Source organism: Pelmatolapia mariae, linkage group LG16_19, assembly GCF_036321145.2.
Source record: "Pelmatolapia mariae isolate MD_Pm_ZW linkage group LG16_19, Pm_UMD_F_2, whole genome shotgun sequence".
NCBI lineage: Eukaryota > Metazoa > Chordata > Actinopteri > Cichliformes > Cichlidae > Pelmatolapia > Pelmatolapia mariae.
The window spans coordinates 68,812,908-68,838,090 of record NC_086241.1 but is presented as its reverse complement, the minus strand read 5'-3'; the positions used below and the strand labels follow the sequence as shown (position 1 = coordinate 68,838,090).

General features: G+C 40.2%; 1 protein-coding gene and 1 long non-coding RNA gene across 3 annotated transcripts in view; both read left to right on the top strand.

The window, feature by feature from the left end:
* LOC134644112 (interferon-inducible GTPase 5-like) overlaps positions 1-24,740 on the top strand; it is a 97,562-nt gene extending 72,822 nt beyond the window's left edge. For both annotated transcript variants that reach the window (XM_063496841.1, XM_063496840.1), the window contains exons 2-3: positions 224-771; positions 23,720-24,740. In XM_063496841.1, coding sequence (XP_063352911.1) covers positions 231-771; positions 23,720-24,360 — 1,182 coding nt within the window. In that variant the 5' untranslated portion in view covers positions 224-230 and the 3' untranslated portion in view covers positions 24,361-24,740. The remainder of the gene's footprint in view (positions 1-223; positions 772-23,719) is intronic.
* Positions 7,887-9,365, top strand: LOC134644132 (uncharacterized). The gene is made up of 3 exons (XR_010096460.1): positions 7,887-7,918; positions 8,812-8,895; positions 9,019-9,365. It is a non-coding gene; the product is annotated as an uncharacterized LOC134644132 (long non-coding RNA).
* Positions 24,741-25,183: the final 443 nt, after the last annotated feature.

Genomic DNA, 25,183 nt, shown 5'->3' with positions numbered 1-25,183 from the left:
TACACTCAGCATTCACAGTGGTGATGCAACTAAAGCCTCTGTCTTTTCTGCTCTGAGTGCAGGTATACAAGGTATATGTGACCTTATATGGTAAAAATTAACTCTGTAGACAGAACCTTCCAGTTGTACCTCAGGGCTTTCTTCTATTTCTGCACACTGTGTTGTCTACTCAGTTTGATGTCTTCGAAAACTGCTACAATAACATCTTCTGTTTCTAATCAAGGACAAGCATGGAAGATCTGATTGCTGGAGTTAAGGAGATAATGAAGAACAATGACGTTACTGCAGCAGCTGCAAAGATTAAAGAATATTTAGAGAAGGAAAGGAATACCCCACTAAACATCGCCATCACAGGAGAAAGTGGTGCTGGTAAATCCAGCTTTGTTAATGCCTTCAGAGGTATAACAGATGAAGATGATGAGAGAGCTGCTCCTACTGGTGTTACAGAAACCACGTCAGAGGTTACAGCGTACCCCCATCAAAACTATCCTAATGTTACTTTATGGGATCTTCCTGGAATCGGCACCACCAAGTTTCCAGCTAAGGAGTACCTGGAGCTTGTTGGATTTGAGAAGTTTGACTTCTTCATCATCATCTCAGACACTCGCTTCAGAGAAAATGATGTCAAACTCGCTCAGGAGATTCAGAGGATGGAGAAGAAGTTCTACTTTGTTCGCTCAAAGATTGACAACGATATAAATGCTGAGAGAAGAAAGAGAGACTTCAGTAAGGAGGGAGTTCTTACAAAAATCAAGGAAAACTGCATCCACGGTAAGTTTATGTGATCATTTATCACAGAGAGAGCGTCATTATCATTCTGGGTTCTTGGCTAGCTTAGCATTGGCATGCTATCTGTTCAAATATCTGCACAGAGCCAAAGTTGTTAGCAGTTAACAGCTGTTTATGTCCTGGATGCAGTTTGCACTTTACCATCCACATGTTGCTCTTTTGTGCAATGTAAATAAAAACAATGTCTCCACTCCATAAAAGCTGTTGTACCAACGCAATGTTTTGTAACCATAATGTAATTATTGAAGTTAGTACAGTAACACATGAGATAAGTGTGTTACTGAAAAATGAAATGTGATTACAGTAATGCATTACAGCCAACCCTGGTAATCATGAAGGGGAAGCTGCTTAAATTTTACATACCTGGAATTACAATGTTCAATTTTATTTGCACTACCAGTTAAAAGTTTGGACACAGCTTCTCATTTAATGGTTTTTCTTTATTTTCATGACTATTTACATTGTAGATTCTCACTGAAGGCATCAAAACTATAAATGAACACATATTGAATTATGTAGTAAACAAGAACGTGTGAAATTACTCAAAACATGTTTTATATTTTAGATTCTTCAAAATAGCCCCCCTTTGTTTGATTACTGCTTTGCTCACTCTTGGCATTCTCTCGGTGAGCTTGATGTGGTCACCTGAAATGGTTTTCCAACAGTATTGAAGGAGTTCCCAGACATGGTGAGCACTTGATGGCCCTTTGGCCCTCACTCTGCGCTCCATCTCACCTTAAACCATCTCCATTGTGTTTAGGTCAGGTGACTGTGGAGGCCAGGCCATCTGGCACAGCACTGCATCACTCTCCATCTTGGTCAAGTAGCCCTTACACAACCTGGCAGTGTATTTGGGGTCATTGTCCTGTTGAAAAATAAATGATCATTGAATAAGAGCCTCAGCTTTGCACCCTTGAAAACCCCGTAGCTAGCCAGGCCCCTGTAGCCGGTGCAGCTGAAGGTAGTGTAGGCCCTTCCAGCTGTCTCCCTGCAGACTGTCCCAAGCAGCTGGGCAAAGAAGGCGGCTGGGTGATGGTGAGGAGGAAGGATACTCTAAAACAGAAGCCCCAGGTACACCACCAACCTATTCTATTAGGAGTTGGTGAGGTTTCTCTGGTGTGGTGTCATGGGTTTGCTTCCTTTTTCACCACAGGTAGGCGGGGTGGTGTGTCACGGGATGTTGGCACACAGGCGGTACATCAGACGTCATTTGATGGAGCGTTATTTAGGAGCTGCACGACAGACGTCTGGTGTCGGAGTATTGTCGCCTCCCTGAGTGGTAACGCGTTTGTTAACCTCCGCGGTGTGCACTACGGCCAACCCGTGTTTTGGATTTTGTCTGCTTACCTGTTGTCCTGTATCCTTAGCCGGATCCATCACCCGTGCGCCGATTACCCCTTCCCCTCCGGGTGTTTGTCAGCCCCCTTCCCTGGTTTACCTCCGTTTATTTATCATTCTACATAATCTCCCACCCTGTGTAAATAATCCAGACACTGTAAATAAAGAGCACTTTCTGCCTCCCTGCGCTTCTGTGTGTTCTGCCATTGAGTCCATTTGTTCAGCCTTACATGTTCATGTGTCTAACCATTTTTCCCCACTCAGCGACACACCCGCTGAGGGTCAAACTCTGGTAATCGCTGATTCTGTTCTGAGACATGTGAAGCTGGAGACAACCACAACCATAGTCAATTGTCTTCCAGGGGCCAAAGCAGGCGACATTGGGGGAAATGTAAAACTGCTGGCTGGGCGTCGGTTTAGCTCACTGCATTAAGCAGGTTTGAGTCTGACCCGCCACCCTTTGGTGCATGTCTTCTTCTCTCTATCTTGCTCTGCTTTCCTGTTGATTCGTCACTGTCCCTATTAATAAAGAAGGCAAAAAAGAAACAAAAAAATTGATGGCTAAGGGTAATTGTAAATTCAAGAAATTTATAATATTTTTATTTTTATGTATTTATTTTTCTGTATGTCCTGTCCAGCACTGTAGCAATCAAAATTATTGTCTGAAGGTCAAGAAGAATGCCAACAGATTTACTTTCCGAAGTGGATCATTACGGCTTTTTCCATGCTGGTCCACTTGATTTGCATAGTTTGTTCAATCTTTGTTATTTATTTTTTTTTTTACTTTAACGTTATTACAGTCTAAACCAGGGGTGGGCAATCTCAGTCCACGAGGGCCGGTGTCCCTGCAGGTTTTAGATGTGTCCTCGAACCAACACAGCTGATTTAAATGGCTAAATTAGCTCCTCAGCATGTCCTGAAGTTCTCCAGAGGCCTGGTAATGAACTAATCATGTGATTCAGGTGTGTTGACCCAAGGTGAGATCTAAAACCTGCAGGACACCGGCCCTCGTGGACTGAGATTGCCCACCCCTGGTCTAAACAGACAGGACAGATAGGAAAGGGAAAGACAAAAAAGAGAAGATGGGAAGAGGCTGAAGAAAAGGAGAGGGAAAGAAAAACAGAACAAAAAAAGACAGAGCTGCTGCTGGGGAAAAAAAAAACAAGCAAAAAGGGCTCTCCACAGCCCAGAAGGGGCCCGACTGAGCCACGGGGGCCAGGCCCCAACAAGCAGCTGCTGGGAGTGAGCCAGTACACACCCAAACACCCGAGCATCCAGCCTTGGATACAGAGAACCACCAATGCACCGACGGGTGGGGGCATCAGCCACCAGCAGGGAGTGTGGTGGGGGGAGTTGTGCATTTCTAGAAATATGGACAAATGTATTAAACCCCCCAAAATATGACTATCCAGAGTTGGGACCAGGAAGCAGAGTTGCACTCTTACACGCCTCTCTGCAGCTTCTCTCCTCCTGCTACCCCCCAAAAACCAATCCCCATTGAGACTGTGTCAGCTCCCAAACAGACAAAGAACAAACTAAAAACCAGCAACAAACAACTTAAACATCAATCACAAAGAAAGAACAATACAGTATCCACATCTGAACCAAAGAGTAAAACAGTGAAATGTGGATTATTAAATATTAGGTCTCTCTCCTCCAAGTCTCTGTTAGTACATGACTTAATAATTGACCAACAAATCGATTTCCTCTGCCTTACAGAAACCTGGTTGCAGCAGGATGATTATGTTAGTTTAAATGAATCAACACCCCCGAGTCATTCTAACTACCAGAAACCTCGAAGCACAGGCCGAGGGGGCGGTGTGGCAGCAATTTTTCACACCAGTCTATTAATCAACCAAAGACCCAGACAGACTTTTAATTCATTTGAAAGCCTGATGCTTAGCCTCGTCCACCCCAGCTGTAAAACTCAGAAACCAGTCTTACTTGTTATCATCTATCATCCACCTGGGCCTTACACAGAGTTTCTCTCTGATTTCTCAGACTTTTTATCTGATTTAGTGCTCAGCTCTGATAAAATAATTATTGTGGGTGATTTTAACATCCATGTAGATGCTAAAAATGACAGCCTCAACATCGCATTTAATCTGTTATTAGACTCAATTGGCTTCTCTCAAAATGTAAAAGAACCCACCCACCACTTTAATCACACTCTAGATCTTGTTTTAACATATGGCATAGAAACTGAACATTTAACAGTGTTTCCTGAAAACCCTCTGCTGTCTGATCATTTCCTGATAACATTTACATTTACAATAATTGATTACACAGCAGTGGAGAGTAGACTTTATCACAGTAGATGTCTTTCTGAAAGTGCTGTAACTAAGTTTAAGAATATAATCCACCCACTGTTATCATCTTCAATGCCCTGTACCAACACAGAGCAGAGCAGCTACCTGAACTCTACTCCAACAGAGGTCGATCATCTTGTTAATAATTTTACCTCGTCGATACGTACGACTCTGGATACTGTAGCTCCTGTGAAAACTAAGGCCTCAAATCAGAAGTCCCTGACTCCGTGGTATAATTTTCAAACATGTAGCCTAAAGCAGATAACTCGTAAGCTGGAGAGGAAATGGCGTGTCACAAATTTAGAGGATCATCATTTAGCCTGGAGAAATAGTTTGTTGCTTTATAAGAAAGCCCTCCGCAAAGCCAGAACATCTTACTATTCGTCACTGATTGAAGAAAATAAAAACAACCCCAGGTTTCTCTTCAGCACTGTAGCCAGGCTGACAAACAGTCAGAGCTCTGTCGAGCCAACCATCCCTTTAACGTTAACTATCACTTCACCTACGGGACAGGAAAATCGTTTCACCGACCCAGCGGCTGCAATAGACTTTATCAAAAAAGACTTACTACGGCCGTGAGAGGTACAGGCGAGTGAGAAGAAATAAGTTGGACTTCACATGTGTGATTGTTTGAACTCAAGGGGGACATTGTTATGCGTCGGTGTTGGGGAGAAGTCAAGTAATTAATTGGGCCATATTCATAAAAGGCCGGAAGGTATAATAATTTTGATTTAATTTATTATGAATACTCTGCCTTCCTACTTTGTTCCGATTTTTGATATGTTCGAGATATTGCTGTTATTCTGGGGCATTTGATTAGAATAAACACGGGGAAAGTGGAAAATATAAGTTTTGGAGTTTAGTTTAGTTATTAAATGTTATATATTTGCCCAGTTGAGGGGCTGTTTGATGGTTAACAGGATGTCTAGTCACTGTGCTATCCTAGCCTGGAGGGTTGCGATCTCAGGGATAATAGTAGATCAGCATGGGGTTTTGAGGCTCGTTTTATTTACTTATTTATTTTTCCTTCTTTTCTTTTTTTTCTTCTCCCCCTCCTTTTTTTTGGGGGGGGGGGGGGGGGGGGTTTCAGAGGTTGGGACACATTTTTTCTACACTTACATTTTGGTACCTGAATGGCAAGTTCGCAAAGTCATCTGCCTCTTCGTTTTATAAGCTGGAATGTTAAAGGTATAAATAATCCGGTTAAACGCACAAGGGTTTTTACTCATTTAAAATCATTGAGATCCGATGTTGTATATCTGCAGGAAACACACCTCCGATCAAGTGAACAAATTAAACTTAAAAAAAACATGGATAAGCCAAATATTTAGCTCAAAATTTGAGGACAGATCACGGGGTGTTGCTATTCTAATTAGGAAGGGGATTCCATTTATTCCAACATCAACTGTGGTGGATACCAGAGGGAGATATATTATTATACAGGGCAGTTTGTATGGGAAACAAGTAATTCTTGCAAATGTATACGGACCAAACTGGGACGACCCAAATTTTTATTGTACTTTTTTAAAACACCTGCCAGATTTAACAGTGTCCCATTTGATACTGGGTGGTGACTTTAACTGTGTGCTTAATCCTCAACTTGATAGATCAAATCCAAAACCTGATAGCAGAATTTCAAAAGCGGGTAAAGTTCTAAAATCCTTTATGCAATCTTATGCTTTTTTTGACCCTTGGAGGAACAAAAATCCTACATCTAAACAATTCTCATTTTTCTCACCAGTGCACCGGTCATACTCACGGATAGATTTTTTTGTTGTAGATAATAGAATTCTTCCCAAGGTTTTAGATTGCCAATATAACTCTATCGTTATCTCAGACCATAGTCCAGTGCAATTAGATGTTAATTTTTATGAACACTCAAGTCAAAAACTGGCCTGGCGACTTGATCCTTTACTCCTAACTAAAGACTCATTTAAAAAAATGGTCTCTGAGCAAATACAGTATTTCTTAGAGACAAATCAAACCCAAGGGATGAAAATGACTGTTGTATGGGAGGCATTAAAGGCCTATCTTAGAGGCCAGATAATTTCATATGTATCATTTCAAAAAAAGAAATACTTACAACAAATGAATAACCTAGCCAACAGTATAAAAGAGATTGATTGCTTATATGCAGAAAACCCAACACCAGACCTCTACAAGAGAAAATTATTACTAAATTCAGAGTACAAAATTTTGTCCATTAAGCAAACAGAACGTTTATTTTTCAAATCAAGACAAAAGTTCTATGAGCATGGGGAAAGAGCCGGAAAACTTTTGGCACATCAAATTAAGCAATCCATATCAGCTAATACGATTTCCGAAATCTGTAAAACCTCTGGAGAAAAGACATCCGATCCAAAAACCATTAATGACCAGTTTAAAATGTTCTATTCCAATCTTTACACTTCAGATCCGGTTGATGAAAAAAAGGTTGCTGAAATGCTTGATAGATTACCGATTCCACAAATATCTGTAAATGATAGAACAGAAATGGATAGAGACATAACCATTAGTGAAATTGTTGAAGCAATTAAATCAATGCAAAGTAACAAGTAGTGATGTTTGATTCGTGAACAAATCGTTCAATACTCGAGAATCACTTTACTGACTCGTGAATCATGATTCACAAGCGCAACTGACTCACTGACTCATCCCTGTTGCTGTTAGCAAACTACTTCCATTAGTAGAAATATATCTAGCTTATAATTAAAATTGTGGGGAAATAAACAACAGCCAGTTTCTTAACAAAAACATTCCTGCTCTGAACTGGAAGAAAAAACCCTGAGTAGAAGCTCACATCAAGACAATAGCTCCTTGGTTCACAGTAGCATCGCTCAGCTAGCATGCTAACAGCACATTTGAGGTACTTGCCCCCTCCCTTGCTGTGCTGAATCATAGCATAAGCGAATCACTCAGGACTCACTAACCCCCTTCCTCCTGGCTCACAGCTCAAACGAGTTGAACGAATCACTCACCCCCTCGCTGTGCTGAATCATAGCTTAAGGCGAATCACTCACCCCCTCCCTTCTGGCTCACAGCTCAAACGAGTTGAACGACTCACTGACTCACTGGCTGTGTCCGAATTCAGGGGAAGGATGCTTAAAATGCCATATTTGGAGGCAATGACGTCACAGCGACGCGACGAGGACTGTCCGAATTCAAAGAGTGCTCAAAATGTGGCGACAAATGTGTCCTACTTTTCCGTGAATTTGAGGGTTAGTCGTGTCCGAATTCAGAGGAAGGACGCTTCAATGCCATATTTGGAGGCAATGACGTCACGGCGACGAGACGAAGGCTGTCCGAATTCAAAGAGTACTCAAAATGTGGCGACAAATGTGTCCTACTTTGCCCTGAATTCTAAGGATGGTCCGATGTATCCTTCATGTCCTACTATATCCCAGGATTCATTGCGGGTCATAGAGGAGATTTGTTTCTGATAACGATGGTGATCGAAGCGGGAGAGGAAAACACTTTCAAATGTAAGTATATGAAAATCTGGTTGTACAAAAGTTAAATTGTTATAGTGGTCGTTTTGTTAAGCTTTGGGCATCTGCATAGACATGTTTCTTTTCTTTAAAATAACCGTAAACCAGTTTGTATGGGGGGTCCCGCGATTTTTCATGTATTGCTGCTTACATACAGCTAATTTAGATTTTTTCGAATTGGTGATATGTTGTGGGGAACAAAGACCAAACGGCTTAATTTATTAAAACGAGGAGAAAACGATCACCTCTTCACTGGGTGAAGAATTGAGCCGCTACGGCGTGGAGGTACAAGAATAAATCAGTTTACACATCATATTCATATGAGTACGGTCCTATTAACCCTCATGCTACAGCAGCGGTCCCCAACCTTTTTTACGCCACAGACCGGTTTATGTCAGACACGGAGCGGCCTTTAAGGTATCGCGGATAAATACAACCACATAAAATGATCCGACCAAGACAAAAACTGTGGTATTTTGTAAATATAATAATAAACGTGAATGTGCTGTGTAATTGTGTAACTTTATTAGCAGCGTCCTCCTGAAAATGCGCCAATATTGAGAGTAACATCCTCCTCTCTGCCTCTTAATGCTCTCTGGTCGCTATGGTAATGTGTAAATATTTCTTTCAAAATAAGACACGAAACTACAACAAGGGAAAGACGCAGGGAAACAGAGTTAATGATAAAACCCCTGAAAACCATAAATTTCACAGCGGAGCCTCAACTCTCGTGGCCCGGTACCAAACGACTCACGGACCGCTGCTGTACAGAACCTGTGATGTCCAGACGGTGTTCCTCTGGTGTTCTGCTGTGAAAAATTTTGGGTTTAGGGATTAACATAGTTGCCATGGTTTCCTTTCTTCTCTTATTTGTTGTGTGTGATCAGGACAATTCTGGAGAAGATGGGCCTGCAGGGGAAAGTCACCCCCTTGCAGGCCAGAAGACATGAGATAACTTTAAAGAATACAAAGTACGTATGTGTGTTATCAAGAAGATAATTCTTAGGAACACAAGTTAATAAATGTGCAATTACTAAGAGTTGTTGTGGTGTTTTTATTTGCCTGCTGTCATTTTTGATTTCCTCTGCCTTTAGGATTGCAAGTATCCAGGCTCAGGAGAGGGGGTCAGTGGGAAGCCCACTGCTGCTACTTGGCCCTGGTTTGCCCTCATGGATGAGGTGATAGGACAGAGGCCTTCCATTAAGCCTCTTGTCCAAATGTCCTCTCTCCCTGAGGACACTCCAGGGCCGAGCACAGCAGTGGGTGACCAAAACGACAGCGATGACGAAGCGGCTCAGCCACCTACGACAGGGAGAAAGAGGGAAAGAGATGATGAGCTGCTAGACCTCATCAGAGAGGACATGAGGCAGCAAAGAGAGGCTGAGGAGAGGAGAGCAGGGAGAGGATGGACAGACTGTTTTCACTTCTAGAAAGATTAGTTCCAAAATGAGTTATGCATTGAGAAATTTATTTATTTGAATATATTTGTTACATTGTTATATGTGTTGCATTAGTTTAAAGGTTTTATGTTATTAATAAATTGATTCGAACAAACAGTAATTGTCACTGAACTCAATTTGATTTACAGGCATTTGTAACATGTATGAACATAACGCTAACTTTGAACAATATTACTTGGATATTTATTTGATAGCAATAAAGTAAATAACAATAACAATTAAACAAGAATATTTCAAATACACAGTATGCAAAGATGGAAAAACAATATTTTCAGTTGTTCACAAAGGATTAACCTGAGTGACTGTTCCTGGACCGTTTCTTTAACAACTGTAATAGATTACAGGAAGTCTCTGGCAGTGTTGCTGAATCTGCCGGAGCAAGATCAGATGTGGATGGGGTGCTGCAACTGAGGTTTGTCTTTTCTGGTCGGGGAGTGGAGAATCACACAGGGTGGTCTGCAAAGAGCTTTAGGATGCTTCCTCCCACTGTCCACTGCATCGTCCATCCACAGGGTTTGCAGGGCTGGCTCAATCAACGGCTGCCACAGCACTAAGATGTTTTCAGAAATATGCAAGCAGGAGATGGTGGATGCTATATTATTAGTATAATACTTGTAACTCTGTAGCAGACAACAGTTTGATAAAGTGCTTTGTAAAAAAAAAAAACAAAAGATTAGATTCTATACGTTTCAAAGATATTTAGTTTATATATTTTATATGATACAGTACATGTGTAAGAATGACCGATGTTGTGCCAAAAAATGATCGTCTGCCAAAAACTGATTTCCGGTTTTTGCCCAAAACTGATTGCTCGTATTTAACCTGCTATGAATAACTTGTTGGTCTAAAATACGTGAAACATGTCAAATGTTTCCCTCATTAATGATATCAAGTCACTTTGAGCCACCAGCAACATTCCTGTAACAAGGTAGAAGCTGCAATCAGTTTTTGGCAGTGACTTTTATATATCCTTTATTTATCCAGTTCACAAACAATCTTGTTGACATTAGAAAATTATTTTTTAAGAGTAATCTGGCCAAGAGGACAGCAGACATCGCAACAAATATATCAATTGTACCTACATTATAACCAGAGTTATAAAGATACTTGAACAACAGGTAATTATTGTATATATAAAACCCCTTAGTAAACCATGTTCACCGAAGTCTATTTACCAACATACATAAAGATATTACACATATTACACACAGAAACATTGGAAATCAGTTTTGCCAGGCGAACACTTTTTTTGGCACAACGCCGGCAATATTTCAATTATCCGTGTAAATATCTCAGTAATTCCTAAATGCGTGTAGATTAAAGGAAATTATTTTACCTGGATATGATTGTCTCTGATGAGCCTAAGGTACAAAACGTGCGGCCAACGCTGTGGCGCTAGTGACCGGAAAAACACGCAAGTAAGGGCGGAGTTGAAGGCTAGGCGGCTGTCCACAGCCCATCTGTTATGTTTGAATACTCATTGTTTGTTCAATAAAGTTTCTATTTTGAAAAAAAGGGGGCTGTCCACAGCCGCTCACTTCCTGACTACCCGTCTGTCTAAGGACACTACCTTGTGACGTAGGTAGGTAGTGTCCTTATGAGCATCCTTCCCCTGAATTCGGACACAGCCACTGACTCACCCCCTCCCTTCCTGTTACGAATCACTCACTGGCCGTTTATCAATGCCCAAGTACGCGAGTACGTACTCGCGTTCTCGGTGAGTACGTACTCGCCGAGAACGCACGGGAGTACGTACCCGCCGAGAACGCGAGCACGGACTCGCGATGTGTACAATTGGAACACCTGTGTACGTGATGATGTCACAGGTCCGGAGTTTTTACTGCTGTCCCCTCTTAACATGTTACTCACAGTTAAATTATGAAGCTTAACTTTAATCACAGCCAAACCGGTTTACTCAGGCCTTCAAAACACTGAAATAAACCAAACATTAACATTTAAAAGTGATCTAAGTGACTTATATATCATTTTTAACCTCAGTAGTGAAACCTCTATTAATAAAAATAGTGTACATGTACATACGTGCACATACCTTAATAAAAACAAGCAGGTGAGATGTTAGAACGCTTTTATTTCAGTGGACACTCAATACTATAGACAGCTGCTGGAGTTTCTTTAACCTGAGTAGTGAGAAGTCCGCGAGCGGTGGGGGGGGGTTGAAAACGATGTGCCGGGAGTCCGCTGTTGAGTTTTGGACGAAATGCATTCTGGGATATATAGCTGTCCCAAGTCTACACCGATGCATGCTCGATAAAACGGGCGGATCGAGAACACATCCGGGACTTTTTCGCGTTCTCGGCCTGATGCGTACTTCGAATTGGAACAGTACTTGGTCTCCGACTGATGACGTATCACGAGTACACGAGAACGCAAGTACGCACAAGTACGCATATTGATAAACGCCCACTGACTCACCCCCTCCCTCCTGGCTCACAGCTTCTTCTTCTTCTTGGTTGGCAACCAATGTTAAGGCACTTTATCGCCCCCTGGCTCACAGCTCAGTGGACATTTAGATGAGAAAATATATATTTGACACATTTAAGGAAAATACAAATAAAATAAAAATTAATAAATGTTCCCTTTAGAATTTTTTTGTTCTTTTTTGCTCTAAAGAAAATAGTTGTTTTCTTTTACAATCATTCATCTTAGCAGTAGGATTTACATTAAAAAAGAAACAAATTAAGTTTGAGTGAAAATATACATTTTTGCACTCTCTGGTCAACTGACTCAGTGACTCAAATGACTCAAGAAACCTGATTCACTTTGGTGAGTGACTCATTAAAACTCGATTCAGTAAAAAGAATCGAATTTACCATCACTAGTAACAAGGCACCGGGACCTGACGGTTTCCCTATTGAACTATATAAAATGTTTATAGACAAACTAGCACCAATACTCAAAGATGTATACCGGGAAATATTCTTTTAAGAGAAATTACCAGATACTATGAAACAAGCCATAATTTCTGTGCTGTACAAAAAAGGTAAAGATCCCTTACAATGCAGCTCCAACAGACCGGTGAGCCTCTTAAATTGTGATTACAAAATTCTCACAAAAATCTTAGCTAATAGAATCGATCTTATACTGCCAAAAATTATTAATCCTGATCAAACCGGCTTTATACCAGGGCGACAGTCATTTTATAATATGCGCCGCCTATTTAATATTTTATATGCATCAGAACCAAAAGAAGAGTCCGAAATAATAATTTCTCTTGATGCAGAAAAGGCCTTCGACCGTGTAGAATGGCCATACCTTCATGCGGTCCTAAATAAATTTGAATTTGGCCCATTGTTTCGAAAATGGATTCAAATACTGTATTCCTCTCCAGTTGCGGCAGTGAGGACAAATAATGTAACCTCTGACATTTTTCAGCTTAGTAGAGGCTGCAGGCAAGGCTGTAGTTTATCTCCCTATCTTTTTAATTTAGTAATTGAACCTTTAGCTATCGCTCTTAGGGAGGACAGTCAGGTTGCCGGAATTTCTAGGGACGGGACAGTGCACAAAGTATCACTGTATGCAGATGATTTATTGCTGTATTTATCTAACCCAACGGCATCAATTCCTAAATTGCTCAAGGTATTAGACCACTTCGGATGCATATCTGGATACAAATTGAACTATTCGAAAAGCCTACTGTTCCCTATTAATAACATAGAGCAAGATTTCTCTGCCTTCCCCTTTAAATTAGAAAAAGAAACGTTTAAATATTTGGGAATAAATATAACCCGCACAATGAACGAGTTGCGGATTAATAACTTTGACACTTTGTTAGAACAAACATCACAAGATTTTAAAAAATGGGCAACACTTCCAATCTCATTAGCAGGCAGAATAAATATAGTTAAAATGGCAGTCTTACCAAAATTTCTCTATATTTTCCAAATGGTTCCTGTTTTTATAACCAAATCAAGTTTCAAAGATTTAGACAGACTAATAGCAACATTTATTTGGAAAAATTCAAATCCCAGAATAGAAAAAATATATTTGGAAGTACCAAAGGAGGCTGGTGGGCTAGGGTTGCCAAATTTTATCTTCTACTACTGGGCGGCTAATATCACCAAATTATTGCACTGGAAATATGTTTATGAAAATAGCGAGGGTGAGGCTTGGGTAAAAATGGAACTGATGTCCAATCCACTTCCCCTCCTAACCTCATCTTTAGCTCTAAATCAAAAACAGAAAATAACAAATCCAGTTGTAAGAACATCTATTAAAATATGGCTTCAATTCAGAAGGCATTTCTGTTTGCAACAGGTAAGTAATTTTTTCCCTGTTGCCTGTAATCCTTTTTTTTTGCCATCCATTTCAGATAAAGCATTCCAAATTTGGCACAATAATGGTTTGAAGTTTTTTTACAATTTATTTTCAGGAGAAACTTTTAACACCTTTGACGCTCTGATGAGAGATTACAACATACCAACCTCACATATGTTTAGATACCTGCAAATACGAAGTTTTGCAAAAACATTGTTTCCTTCTTTCCCCTACCTACCCCCTAAAAATCAAGTGGATACCATTTTGGAAATGGATCCTTTTGGCAAAAGGAGAATCTCCGTTATATACAAACTGATACAGAGCTTAAGGCCTATTACTTGGGAAAAAACTAAAAATAATTGGGAAAAATACATTGGGGTGGATTTATCTGATGATGAATGGAGATCTTGTTTGAATCGTATACATACTTCCTCCCTTTGCATTCGCCATGGTTTAATTCAGTTCAAAATTCTTCATCGTCTTCATCTTCAAGAGAAAGGCTTTCAAAAATTTTCCCGGAAGCCGATCCTGCCTGCCCCAGGTGTGGACATAATCCAGCAAATGAGGGTCATATGATGTGGTCTTGTCCGAACCTGGATAATTACTGGGGAAATATATTTAAAGTAAATTATCTCATATCAGTGCGCAGAATTTAGTGCCTGATTTCCGCATTGGCATTTTTGGAGTTATGCCATTTCAATACAAAATTAGTAAATCTCAGGAAAATGCCATAGCATTTGCTACATTGCTTGCCCTTAGACTTATTTTATTCCACTGGAAGTCTGATAAGGCTCCTTCATACATACAATGGTTAAAGGAGGTGCTTTATTTTACCACTGGAAAAACTTAGATACAGAGTTCTCTCATCACAACAAAAATTCTCTGCGACTTGGAACCCATTTATTGACTATATAAAAACGCATTTTCCAGATGTGTGACATACATTTTTTGTTTGTTTTGTTTTGTTTTTCTTTACATGAGCCTCTGGTGGGGAGGGAAGGGGGGGTTTCTTTTTTGTGTTTTTTTTTTGTTGTTGTTTTTTGTTTTGTTTTGTCAGGAGTTTTCCTGTAATTCAACTCAGATTGGAATAAATGACACTCAGACAGGTTTTATAAATTAACGTGCACGGGAGAGAACTGGACAGGGGCTGTTCCTTCGCTTGACCTCAGTTGCTCTCGTCCGCTCTCCCGTAACACTGCTCTTTTATTGTGGTTACATGAATATGCATAGGTTCATTAACATATGACATCTTATAGGTATACATGTGAACAAAGAATACCTTGTGTGTGTGTGTGTGTGTGTGTGTGCTCATAAAATGACTTCCTAACCCTGCTGGCCTGGAAGTCCAGCAGTTCATCTAAACAAAATGCACTTAGAGTAAAACAGACATAGATACGTTTATCCTACCATAAAACAATAAGACAAGGTACGACCTCTCCCATGCTCCCAGGATGTGGGTGTGAAAGCCAGAGTGCTCTGGAATGCACACAAGCTTCCTAGGATGAGACATCCTTTCAGGATACTATCAACTACATACTTCTAAACACAAATGATTACATGCAGCATTCTACCATAAGTAAACCTATATAATTAAAAGGTAATACTGACATTATATTTAACATTCTATTAACATTCCCTCCTGTTGTCAGTTTAACTTTTAAATGAGATATCATTATGTAACATCTTGTTGTACATTTCTGTCACTTCCTCATTAATCACACAAAATCTTCACGTTCCAACAGGACAGAGTCATTATCATCATTTGTCACAACTATGTATGTAGTAACACTGGAAAATATTATACGGTTAATCATGAGTTTTAGACATGGCAGGATACATGTTACAAAGTCACAAAATAAAAGTAAAAAATAGTCCAACTCCAATAAGTAGTCTTTCTAGCACCTGGCTTCAACCTTAAGTATTGTGTTTTTGGCAGGTCATAGATGTTCTCACATATTCTTTTGCTGAAGTTTCAAAATTAAAATTAAAAAAATAAAAAATAAAATTAAAAAATAAAGTGTAAAATTGTTGATTTATTATAGAGATCATCTTCCCTCCTGTCGAGACATGATTTAAAGCATGGCTCACTAGAGTGGCTGTTTTGTGTAATGATTTGGGAAGAATGGGAATTCCTGCTATTTCATATGTCATCAGTGTCTAATAATGCTCCGTGTTTTAGCCATTGCGTTTGTTCTTTTAATTGTGCTGCTTCTTGTTCATCCTTCTAATGTGTGGTCCGCCACATATTTCTGCAGAACAGTTAAGTTCTGCAGTGCCGCATATATGTCTCTTCCAGTTGTTCCCATCACTGTCCATAGGATCAGAGTCCAAATGTATGTAGAATAAACATTCAAACATACCAGTTGAGTTTGTTGTTTGTCAACATGGGTCTCAGCTATCTTGAAAACTGCAGACCTCGCTCGAGTTTTACGGCCTCTGCCAACCCCCATCACCTCACTTCAGGCCTCCTTGTCCCGTGGGGGATATTTATGACTCCTCCATTGTCCATTCTCTGCAGGAAAAACTCTGTGGAAAGGATGCTGGATCCAGTTATCTTACTGCTGTTGTGATCCCAGCAGTCTTCAGTGTGCCATCGTATGCACAGTATAGTGACACAGCATTAGGTGATGTTCATAGGAAACTGCTGTCATCACCACCATCGCTTCTGGTTCCGTGCTGTTCACAGAATCATGATGCCATCCTCGAAATCTGCCTGCGCTGTCGATTGGAGCTTGGCACGCTCCCCTCATCCTTCAGGTGCCCGTCTGTCGTCCACAATCTCCTCTGTTGGTCTCTGGAAAGACCCCCTTGGCACAGCTCTCATTCCAACGCAGCTTCGTGGTCCTTGCTGTGGCTCCAAAGTCTGATCTCATGATGGGCCCCAAACAGCTCGACCTTTGACCTCAACCACTGCCTTGGCTGTCAGCTATGCCTGGAATGGGTTCGCTTCTCACTGGGCCTCAGAAGATTTCTCAAGAGATTCCTTTCAGCAAGACTGCTGCACCTGTATTTCCTTGCTAGGAGGAAAAACTTCTATCTGGAAAGCATGTCAATCATCATCGAACCACATTCTTTAGTTCAGTGAGCTCCATCTATGGACCATCAAAGCCTCATCTGAACATGGATGCACCACTTTGCATAGGTTTAATACCTGTAAATAAACTGTTAATCACACAAAAATCACTGCAAAAATCATAAAAACATAGTTTAGAAAACATAAAAAGATAGTTTCATGTAACTCTGTAATTCTGGACCCCTCCTCTTGACGCATGGACACTCCCATGAGTCAACTCATCAAACCTAGATTCCTGTCTGAAATAAAAAGTTAGCGAGATCATGTCCCAGGCAACATCAGGGTGTCTCCCCCTCTGGAGCAGCACCACCCCGGACCTATAACCCTGCAATAAAAGATGTTAGTGTGTTTTGCATATTAGGTTTGCTTAAAACCCCGCTCCGCCAGGAGCCTGCATACACACCATCATGGCCTGGAAAACAAGATCTAGAAGTAAAATCAACCTTCACACTTATAAACAATTGTATAATACGAGTATGAAAACATTCAGCATCAACAGGACAAGTATCATGTGCAGGTTTTCTCAAATCAGTAAACTGCAATTATTGGCATAATTCGCCTCAGACATGGATCATCCCATGTACTCAGTTAACATTAATGTAATCGGTGACTTCCCTTAAGCAAAGTCACTCCACTTAGCTATCACTAGGAGCTCAGTAGTGGCCAGCTAATGAGCCCCATATTAAACTATTCCATAAACACTGTATCTCTCATTTGCTTTCTCATGTTACTTGTCCGTCTCTGCTGAATCCTCTACATGCAAACTTAGAAAAACAAACATTTAGCAACACACATGGACAATCCTGGAGGTCAGGCACAAATTGACAGGGTCCAGAGGTGCTGTAAAAAGACCATAAAATTAGCCAACCATAACTGTGGACACAAGTGACACTAGTTTCAACACAGGAAATGTTTCACATGTTATTCACATCGTCAAAATAACCTTCACATTTCCCCAACAACACAGTGTAACTGCATCACCAACTCATAACCTGTAAACACAGTTTTCTTCACACATGAACCCAGAAATCCTGTCGTAGAAAAACATCAACCAGCTATCCTGGTATAAATCACATGATCAACTGACATGAAGAACTGTAATGTTGTAGAAATGTTAGCACTGCGCAGGTGTATACACACTTTCTCACAGTTACCTCTGTGAGCAACACAAGGTAGTGAATAACACCCTTGGTAGATGCAAACACAGAAAGTGGCATTTAAAAGGCTAAATCGTCATGCAACCTCGGATGGTGCTGTCATCTTCCTGCTCCTTGTAAGAAGAAACACACATATTTATCTGCACCTTTGTCAGGTGGGGGTTAACTTTGCACAGTCGTGTTACATCAGTAAAATTGTGTCAGCTTTTGTCAATCAGTCAGTTTTATTTCTCTTACTCATTTGTCATTCACTCATTCATGCATTCATTCATTCTTTGCTAAAAGTGGAACCCATCAACGCATTCAGTTTCCACACTCAGCAAAATGACGTCATTTTAAAAAGAAAAAGAAAGAAGAAAATTTCAAAAGAAGAATTTAGGCTGGATTATCTCGCTGAATCCTTTTTAACAGGGACTTTCATTCAAATTATCCCAGATAAGTGACTTTCTCCTGAGCCCATTTCAATATTTTGGAGAAAGTCAACGGTTTGCAACGGTTTTCTCGACATGTCGTTTAGCGCTTTTGTTCCAATCATGCAGATCTGCTCAAACAGAGATTATCAAACAAAACTTTCAGTGCACTGTGAAAGTATCAAAATAAAAAGGCCTTGTTAAATCATGACACACACTCCTCATCTCAGGAGGGTAAATCATACCATTAGCATGATTTATCAAACCATCATACTAATTGGCAGGCTCAACTTCACAACAAAAGAAAAATCATCAGCTAGATAAACACCAAACCAACCATCAGCCGCACGACACACAACATGAGCCTAATGTCTTATTAGCTATGAATTTAATCTGTACTTTTTTACTCATTTAGGTCAAAGATCTCATTTAGTTTTCCTTTTTTCCCCGTCATCATAAAACATGTGACATGTCATCAGATATTTCACAAAAGAAGTTCGTTCTTATGTATTCAGAGTTGTGTATCTGGGTGCAGGATTCACTCACACATCACAACAGGAAACTCAGTGTTTTAGAGTCTCCACTCCAACAAACTCCAACACATCCCATTCACTCGTGCTAGAATTCAGTCACCTTGCATTGATCTAAGAACGATCAACTAATTTGCATATCAGCTATTAACCCACTAAGATGACAGGACAACAGAAATGCATGTTCAAAATATTATCACAACAATAGAATTTCCCTCATACAGTAAAATATTTTGTGCTGCATCAATCAGGCAGAAAGCATCTCCCAATTTACTATATTAACAACTAAATTTATTGTCTGATCACTGGTTGTTCAAACCAGAATCTTTTTTCCCACAAAAATTAAACTGTTGTCCTGCAACCTAGAGAGTTAACTGTCAGCATTGGATAAATTCAGCATTTAATAACAAGTCTGTTAAATTGACACGATTTTAACACTGATGAGAGATAACAAGCTGATTTTCATTGCATGTATGTTTGTGTTATTAGGCAGGTTTAATCAATGTGTCTGGAGCTGCATCTCCAGCAGGGCATGTTCTTAAAGCTGCCTTTCCTACACACTTCTCTGCTATTAATTGATCATTTTTTAACTAATGTGCTATGAGTCCACTGGTCTTTGCATCACACGAGGTGACTTGGACAAGATGATAAACAGACTCACATGCTCAAGATGCTGTCTAACCTTCATGAGCTCTCTTGTGTTTGTGTTAGTAGGGTTAACGCATATTCTGCTTGTGTGTGTGATTTTGTATATGTTTCTTTTTGCAGTGTTTCAGACTCTTTCACAATTTTCCACTTAAAACAGTCAGTATTATTTTGCCCAGATTTGCTAACCCAAAATTTTGATTTCCCACATTAAACAACAGCATTCCTCTGTGTTCTCACCTGCTGCTCTCACTCTGTTGTCCTCTCCCACTTCAACAGTCCAATAGCCGGCAGTTCTTCTTCAGCTTTGTCCTGTGTTCCACTGTTTCTTCTTGCCATTTTCTCCAAAGGTGGCAAATGTCAAACTCCAGACAGTCTCCTCAGTTCTCCTCAAACGTTCTTTTCACAAGCACAGTGAAGTTGCAGCTTGTTGGAAACACAGTGCCATTCATCAATCAATCAGGATGATGGGTTTGCTTTTCTTCTCTGATGCTGTTTGTCCACACTGCTGCTGCTTGCTGGGTCTCTTTGCTCAGGACTTTGCTGTCTCTTTATCTGCCTCGTTATTGCTCTTTGGAACTGCATTCCTTGTCTTCAGGGAGGAGTGAGAGCTCGTTTGTGAGGTTGAGGGACACATGGAGCTGTAGATAAGTTAGCCAGAAGCCTGGCCTGAATGTTTCCAATGATCTTAAACTATAACTTTATTCCGACCGCTGCATGTGGAAAATTGGTCCAGGTCTGCTTTTCATCTGAAAGTGACAAAACTAAGACATTTTCATTATTATCATCACTGCTTAACGAACACACAGAACTCTCCTTTCTTAAAAGCAGAAAATGAGATTGCAGTGGTTCTTGGCTAATAAACACATAACCTTTTTCCTATGATTTTTCATCTACAATGTAGATTCTGTCTCTTTTTACTCTTTTTTCTTTACACTAGCTGGTGACCTGCAGAATCACCGCTCTCATAATTTGTGACAATTACGTTTACACAACACACGCACACACTGCGACGTCAGGCACATTCACACTCACTTTTTTTTTCATCTGCATAAATAATCATATGGCTGATGACATGTGCCATGGTGATCCATAAGTATGATCACAAGTTTATTTAATTATTTTTCAACCCAACAAAGCAAATAAACAAAAACATGATGCTGATGCTATGAACACTCTACACACGAGTCAAGATCCAGGAAAACTGCTGCGCATCTGAAAGAAGAAGCTGAACTCACGGATACGCTACATACTCGAGTTATCATAGTTCTCTTCCCCTCTCTTTGATGAGTTCTCAGCCAGCTCCTGATCTGATAATGTGTAGCTTGCTCATCAGCTCAGAAGAGACAGCAACGCAACCTCACACAGTGGTTGCGTGCTTTTGCCCACAGTGGCAAAGACTTACACATATTAATTTCAGCTTCTCCATCATGTAGTTTTAGCTGTTTTATACAGGGTTCAGCTTATTAGTTGTTTTCATAGGTGTGCTCTATATCTCAACAATGGCTCATATTAGAATGACAGTTTTTAAACAGGTCAAGTGCCTCTATGCACGTAATTAGGTAAAATATTTGCCTATTTTACTTCATCTCATATGTCATTGTACTGTATTTGAGCAACCTTAAGCTTAATGCAGATTACTTTTAACACTTATCCACCTCAATCAAATCTGTGGTCTGGAGCACAGGCTGTTGTTGATCAGGGCAAGCTAAAGAATCATCTAAATATTTTGTGTCAGCAAGGGGTGGGGGAAGCCATTCACCAGAGCATAGTTTAAAGGCTGCTGATGTGGGCTGGCCTTCTCCACACGCTCTTCGAGGCTGCTGTGTTTTCTGACAACTTTTAACATGTGACATTCTCCAACCACTGGTTTACGGTGATTACAGTTATGAGCATATAAATACCTCGCACTGCCGGGAGTAAATCCTTACATGAATGTGTCGTCTCCCTGTGAGACAGTCTTACTTGCTCGGGAACCCATGATAACAACAACAACCGTGTCACAGACCTCGCCTGCTCCGCAGTCATTCACACAACAACAACAACAACACAAAATAGGCCTTTTCAACGCGTACTACGTTTTACGGACAAGGTTTATCTAAAAATGCTTCCAGCCCTCTTTCAGGCGAGCCTAAACGTTTTACGCGAGGTGTCTCAGAGTGTCAATATTCACCTGGTTGCTGATTCACTGCCGGTCTCTCAGGTCCGCCTCATCAACCCCCAACGCCGTGTACCACTTGTAATAACGCCAGCCAGAACCCGAATTCACGTCTCTGGTCTTTTATACTGTACCTAGACAGTAGCTGTCGACAGACTTCAGCGCGGGCTTCTCACGACGTCAGGACTCGATGAGGTTTTCCCGTAGGAGCACACAAAACGTTATGTCCTAAATCCGGCTCGGAGGACCAAATAAATGTCAGGAGTTTTCCTGTAATTCAACTCAGATTGGAATAAATGACACTCAGACAGGTTTTATAAATTAACGTGCACGGGAGAGAACTGGACAGGCGCTGTTCCTTCGCTTGACCTCAGTTGCTCTCGTCCGCTCTCCCGTAACACTGCTCTTTTATTGTGGTTACATGAATATGCATAGGTTCATTAACATATGACATCTTATAGGTATACATGTGAACAAAGAATACCTTGTGTGTGTGTGTGTGTGTGTGTGTGCTCATAAAATGACTTCCTAACCCTGCTGGCCTGGAAGTCCAGCAGTTCATCTAAACAAAATGCACTTAGAGTAAAACAGACATAGATACGTTTATCCTACCATAAAACAATAAGACAAGGTACGACCTCTCCCATGCTCCCAGGATGTGGGTGTGAAAGCCAGAGTGCTCTGGAATGCACACAAGCTTCCTAGGATGAGACATCCTTTCAGGATACTATCAACTACATACTTCTAAACACAAATGATTACATGCAGCATTCTACCATAAGTAAACCTATATAATTAAAAGGTAATACTGACATTATATTTAACATTCTATTAACATGTTTTATTTTGTTTTTTTCTTTTCTGTGTGAATAATCGCAATGTTTTCATTATGTATTGTGATCATGATTTGTGAAAAAGAAAAAAATAATAATAATTAATAATGTATCTGTTGAAAAAAGATCAAAGACAAAATAAATCTTTAAAAAAAAAAAAAAGTAATGACTTCATGAACTTCTTCACAAATAACATTTTTATCATTAGAGAAAAAATTACCAATAATCATCCCACAGATGTAATATTATCTACAGCTACTGTCAGTACCATTGATATTCATTTAGACTCTTTTGTTGTTCCTAGAGTATTTAAAAGTAGAATGGGAGGCAGAGCCTTCAGTTTTCAGGCCCCTCTTCTGTGGAACCAGCTTCCAGTTTGGATTCAGGAGACAGACACGATCTCTACTTTTAAGATTAGGCTTCAAACTTTTCTTTTTGCTAAAGCATATAGTTAGGGCTGGATCAGGTGACTTTGAATCCTCTCTTAGTTACGCTGCAATAGGTCTAGGATGCTGCCGGATTCCCATGATGCACTGCATTTAATTGTTAGTTGTTTTTAATCACTGACTCTTCTCCACAGCGAGTCTTTGGTCTGTCTTCCTCCCCTTACCACTAACTGGTTGCAGCGGATGGACAGGCTGGTGCAGTCCCATCTCACTTTGTCTGAAATTATAAACTAGGCTGATGGTGCACAACAGTTTTACAAATGGCCAAAAAACATCCTTTTAAGTGAACAGTAGATGGATCAGCTGAAGGTTCAGATGAACTCTCAGGTCCTGTGTCAGGTCTTTGCTGGATTTTCCCGTTTCTTGAGGACATGACTTCAGATCCTGTTCATCAGTGGTCGATAGATTTTTGGGCATCACTTCTTCTGTCCAGTTTCCTCAAATTCTTTTAGGACACCCTGCACACCATGCCAAGTTTTCAGCTAATAGCTCTTTGGGAATCACTGTTTTGGTACAAAAATACTATTTTACATCAAACTGTGTTTGCGATGAGGCGACTGATGTGAGGCTTTTGCACAGCTGTGCATTGGGGCCATTTTCCTTGCTGAAACAGCTGAAAGTTCTGTGTAATCAATGCAATCATCAAAATGAACAAAACCTCAGTTGTTATTATTATATACCTCAATTTAGTTTATACAAGGTAACTTATATACTGCCAATTAACAATAACAATCACCATCACAAGTACCGTATTAATGGTATACTTTTTTTAACCTCATACAATGTGTTCTTTTTTTTCTTGTCACAGGTCTTACACAATTAGGCATCAAGTCTCCACAGGTCTTCCTGGTGTCCACCTTTGAGCTCCACCTGTGCGACTTCTATCTCTTACATGAGACCTTAGAGAGAGATCTCGATGAACTCAAGAAGTATGCTCTTCTTTCAGCCATGCCCAACATTGACCTGGAAATCATCAGTAAGAAGAAAGAAGCTTTCAAACACAGAATACCTCTCTTTGCCACTCTGTGTGCAGCTGGAGCAGCTGTTCCATTTCCCGGACTTTCTAGTGATACTGATTTAGCAGTGCTGGCTGTTGCTGTCAAAGATTATGTACTCGGGTTTGGTCTTGATATCCCGTCTCTGAAGAGACTTTCCAGTAGCACAGGTGTGCCTTACAATGATCTATGTGCTGTCATCAATTCACCCCTGGCTGCAGCAGAAATAACCTCAGAGCTCCTCCTGAAGGTGATAATAGCCCAATCTAGTGACACAACTGAATTAACGACAGCTGAGGAAGTATTCACATTGATCCCAATAATTGGAATGCCAGTAGCCATGGGCATCTCTTTCACAAGAATCTACAAGTTTCTGAATGTTAACCTCAGCCAGCTCACTGAAGATGCTCGGAGAGTCTTTCGTAGGGCTGTGGGTATCAACACATCAGTGTGATATTGTAAAGTTTAAAATAATCATTCACTCATTTAGTGAAAAAGTTAAAACTGCAGTGTAGGCAAACAAGCTTTTTTCCTTTATAATTACTATAAATAAAAATAAATAATCCAAATCATAATAGCTGCACATTTGAACCAGTATCCTTGTACAGCTGATCAGTGTGTCTGAGGCCTCAGCAGGTCTCATCTCCTCTGATAGATCAGAAACAGAGTAACTTCTCCCACCGTCACACACTCAAACTTTCCTCTTCATCACATCGATACAGGAACAAATGTGTTCTTATTATTAAGATATGAACTGTGTACAATCTAGAAAAACAGATTTGTTTTAACTTGTAAATTATTTCATTGTCAATGTTAAAACTTTGGTTTTCTGTTCCAGAAAGCAACTAAACTGAACTCTATGAACTTAAACTCCTGCTGCACCTGAACCAGCTGATTGACACTCATTCATATAGTTGCTGTCAAAGTGCTGAGTGGAACAAATTAATCTGTAGAAGTTTATTATTTATTGTCAGCCCAGAATAAAATCCCTACTATGTGACTCTGTGGACAGTAATGGAGCTGTCACACTGTTAAACAGTTTCATTGTACTGGAAGCATTTACTGTATGTTACTGTAAATCACTGCTTAAGAGCAACACACTGATCAATGATCAGTCATTTGCCATGGGGACAATGTGAATATTTGAGTGAAGATGAGGCTGAAACAACTAAGACTAAGAAATGATGAAAAATATATATATATTATTTTAAAGTGACTTCTGCAGACAGTTGGATTGTAAAATTAAAGGATTATTCTATTCTATTCTATTCTATTCT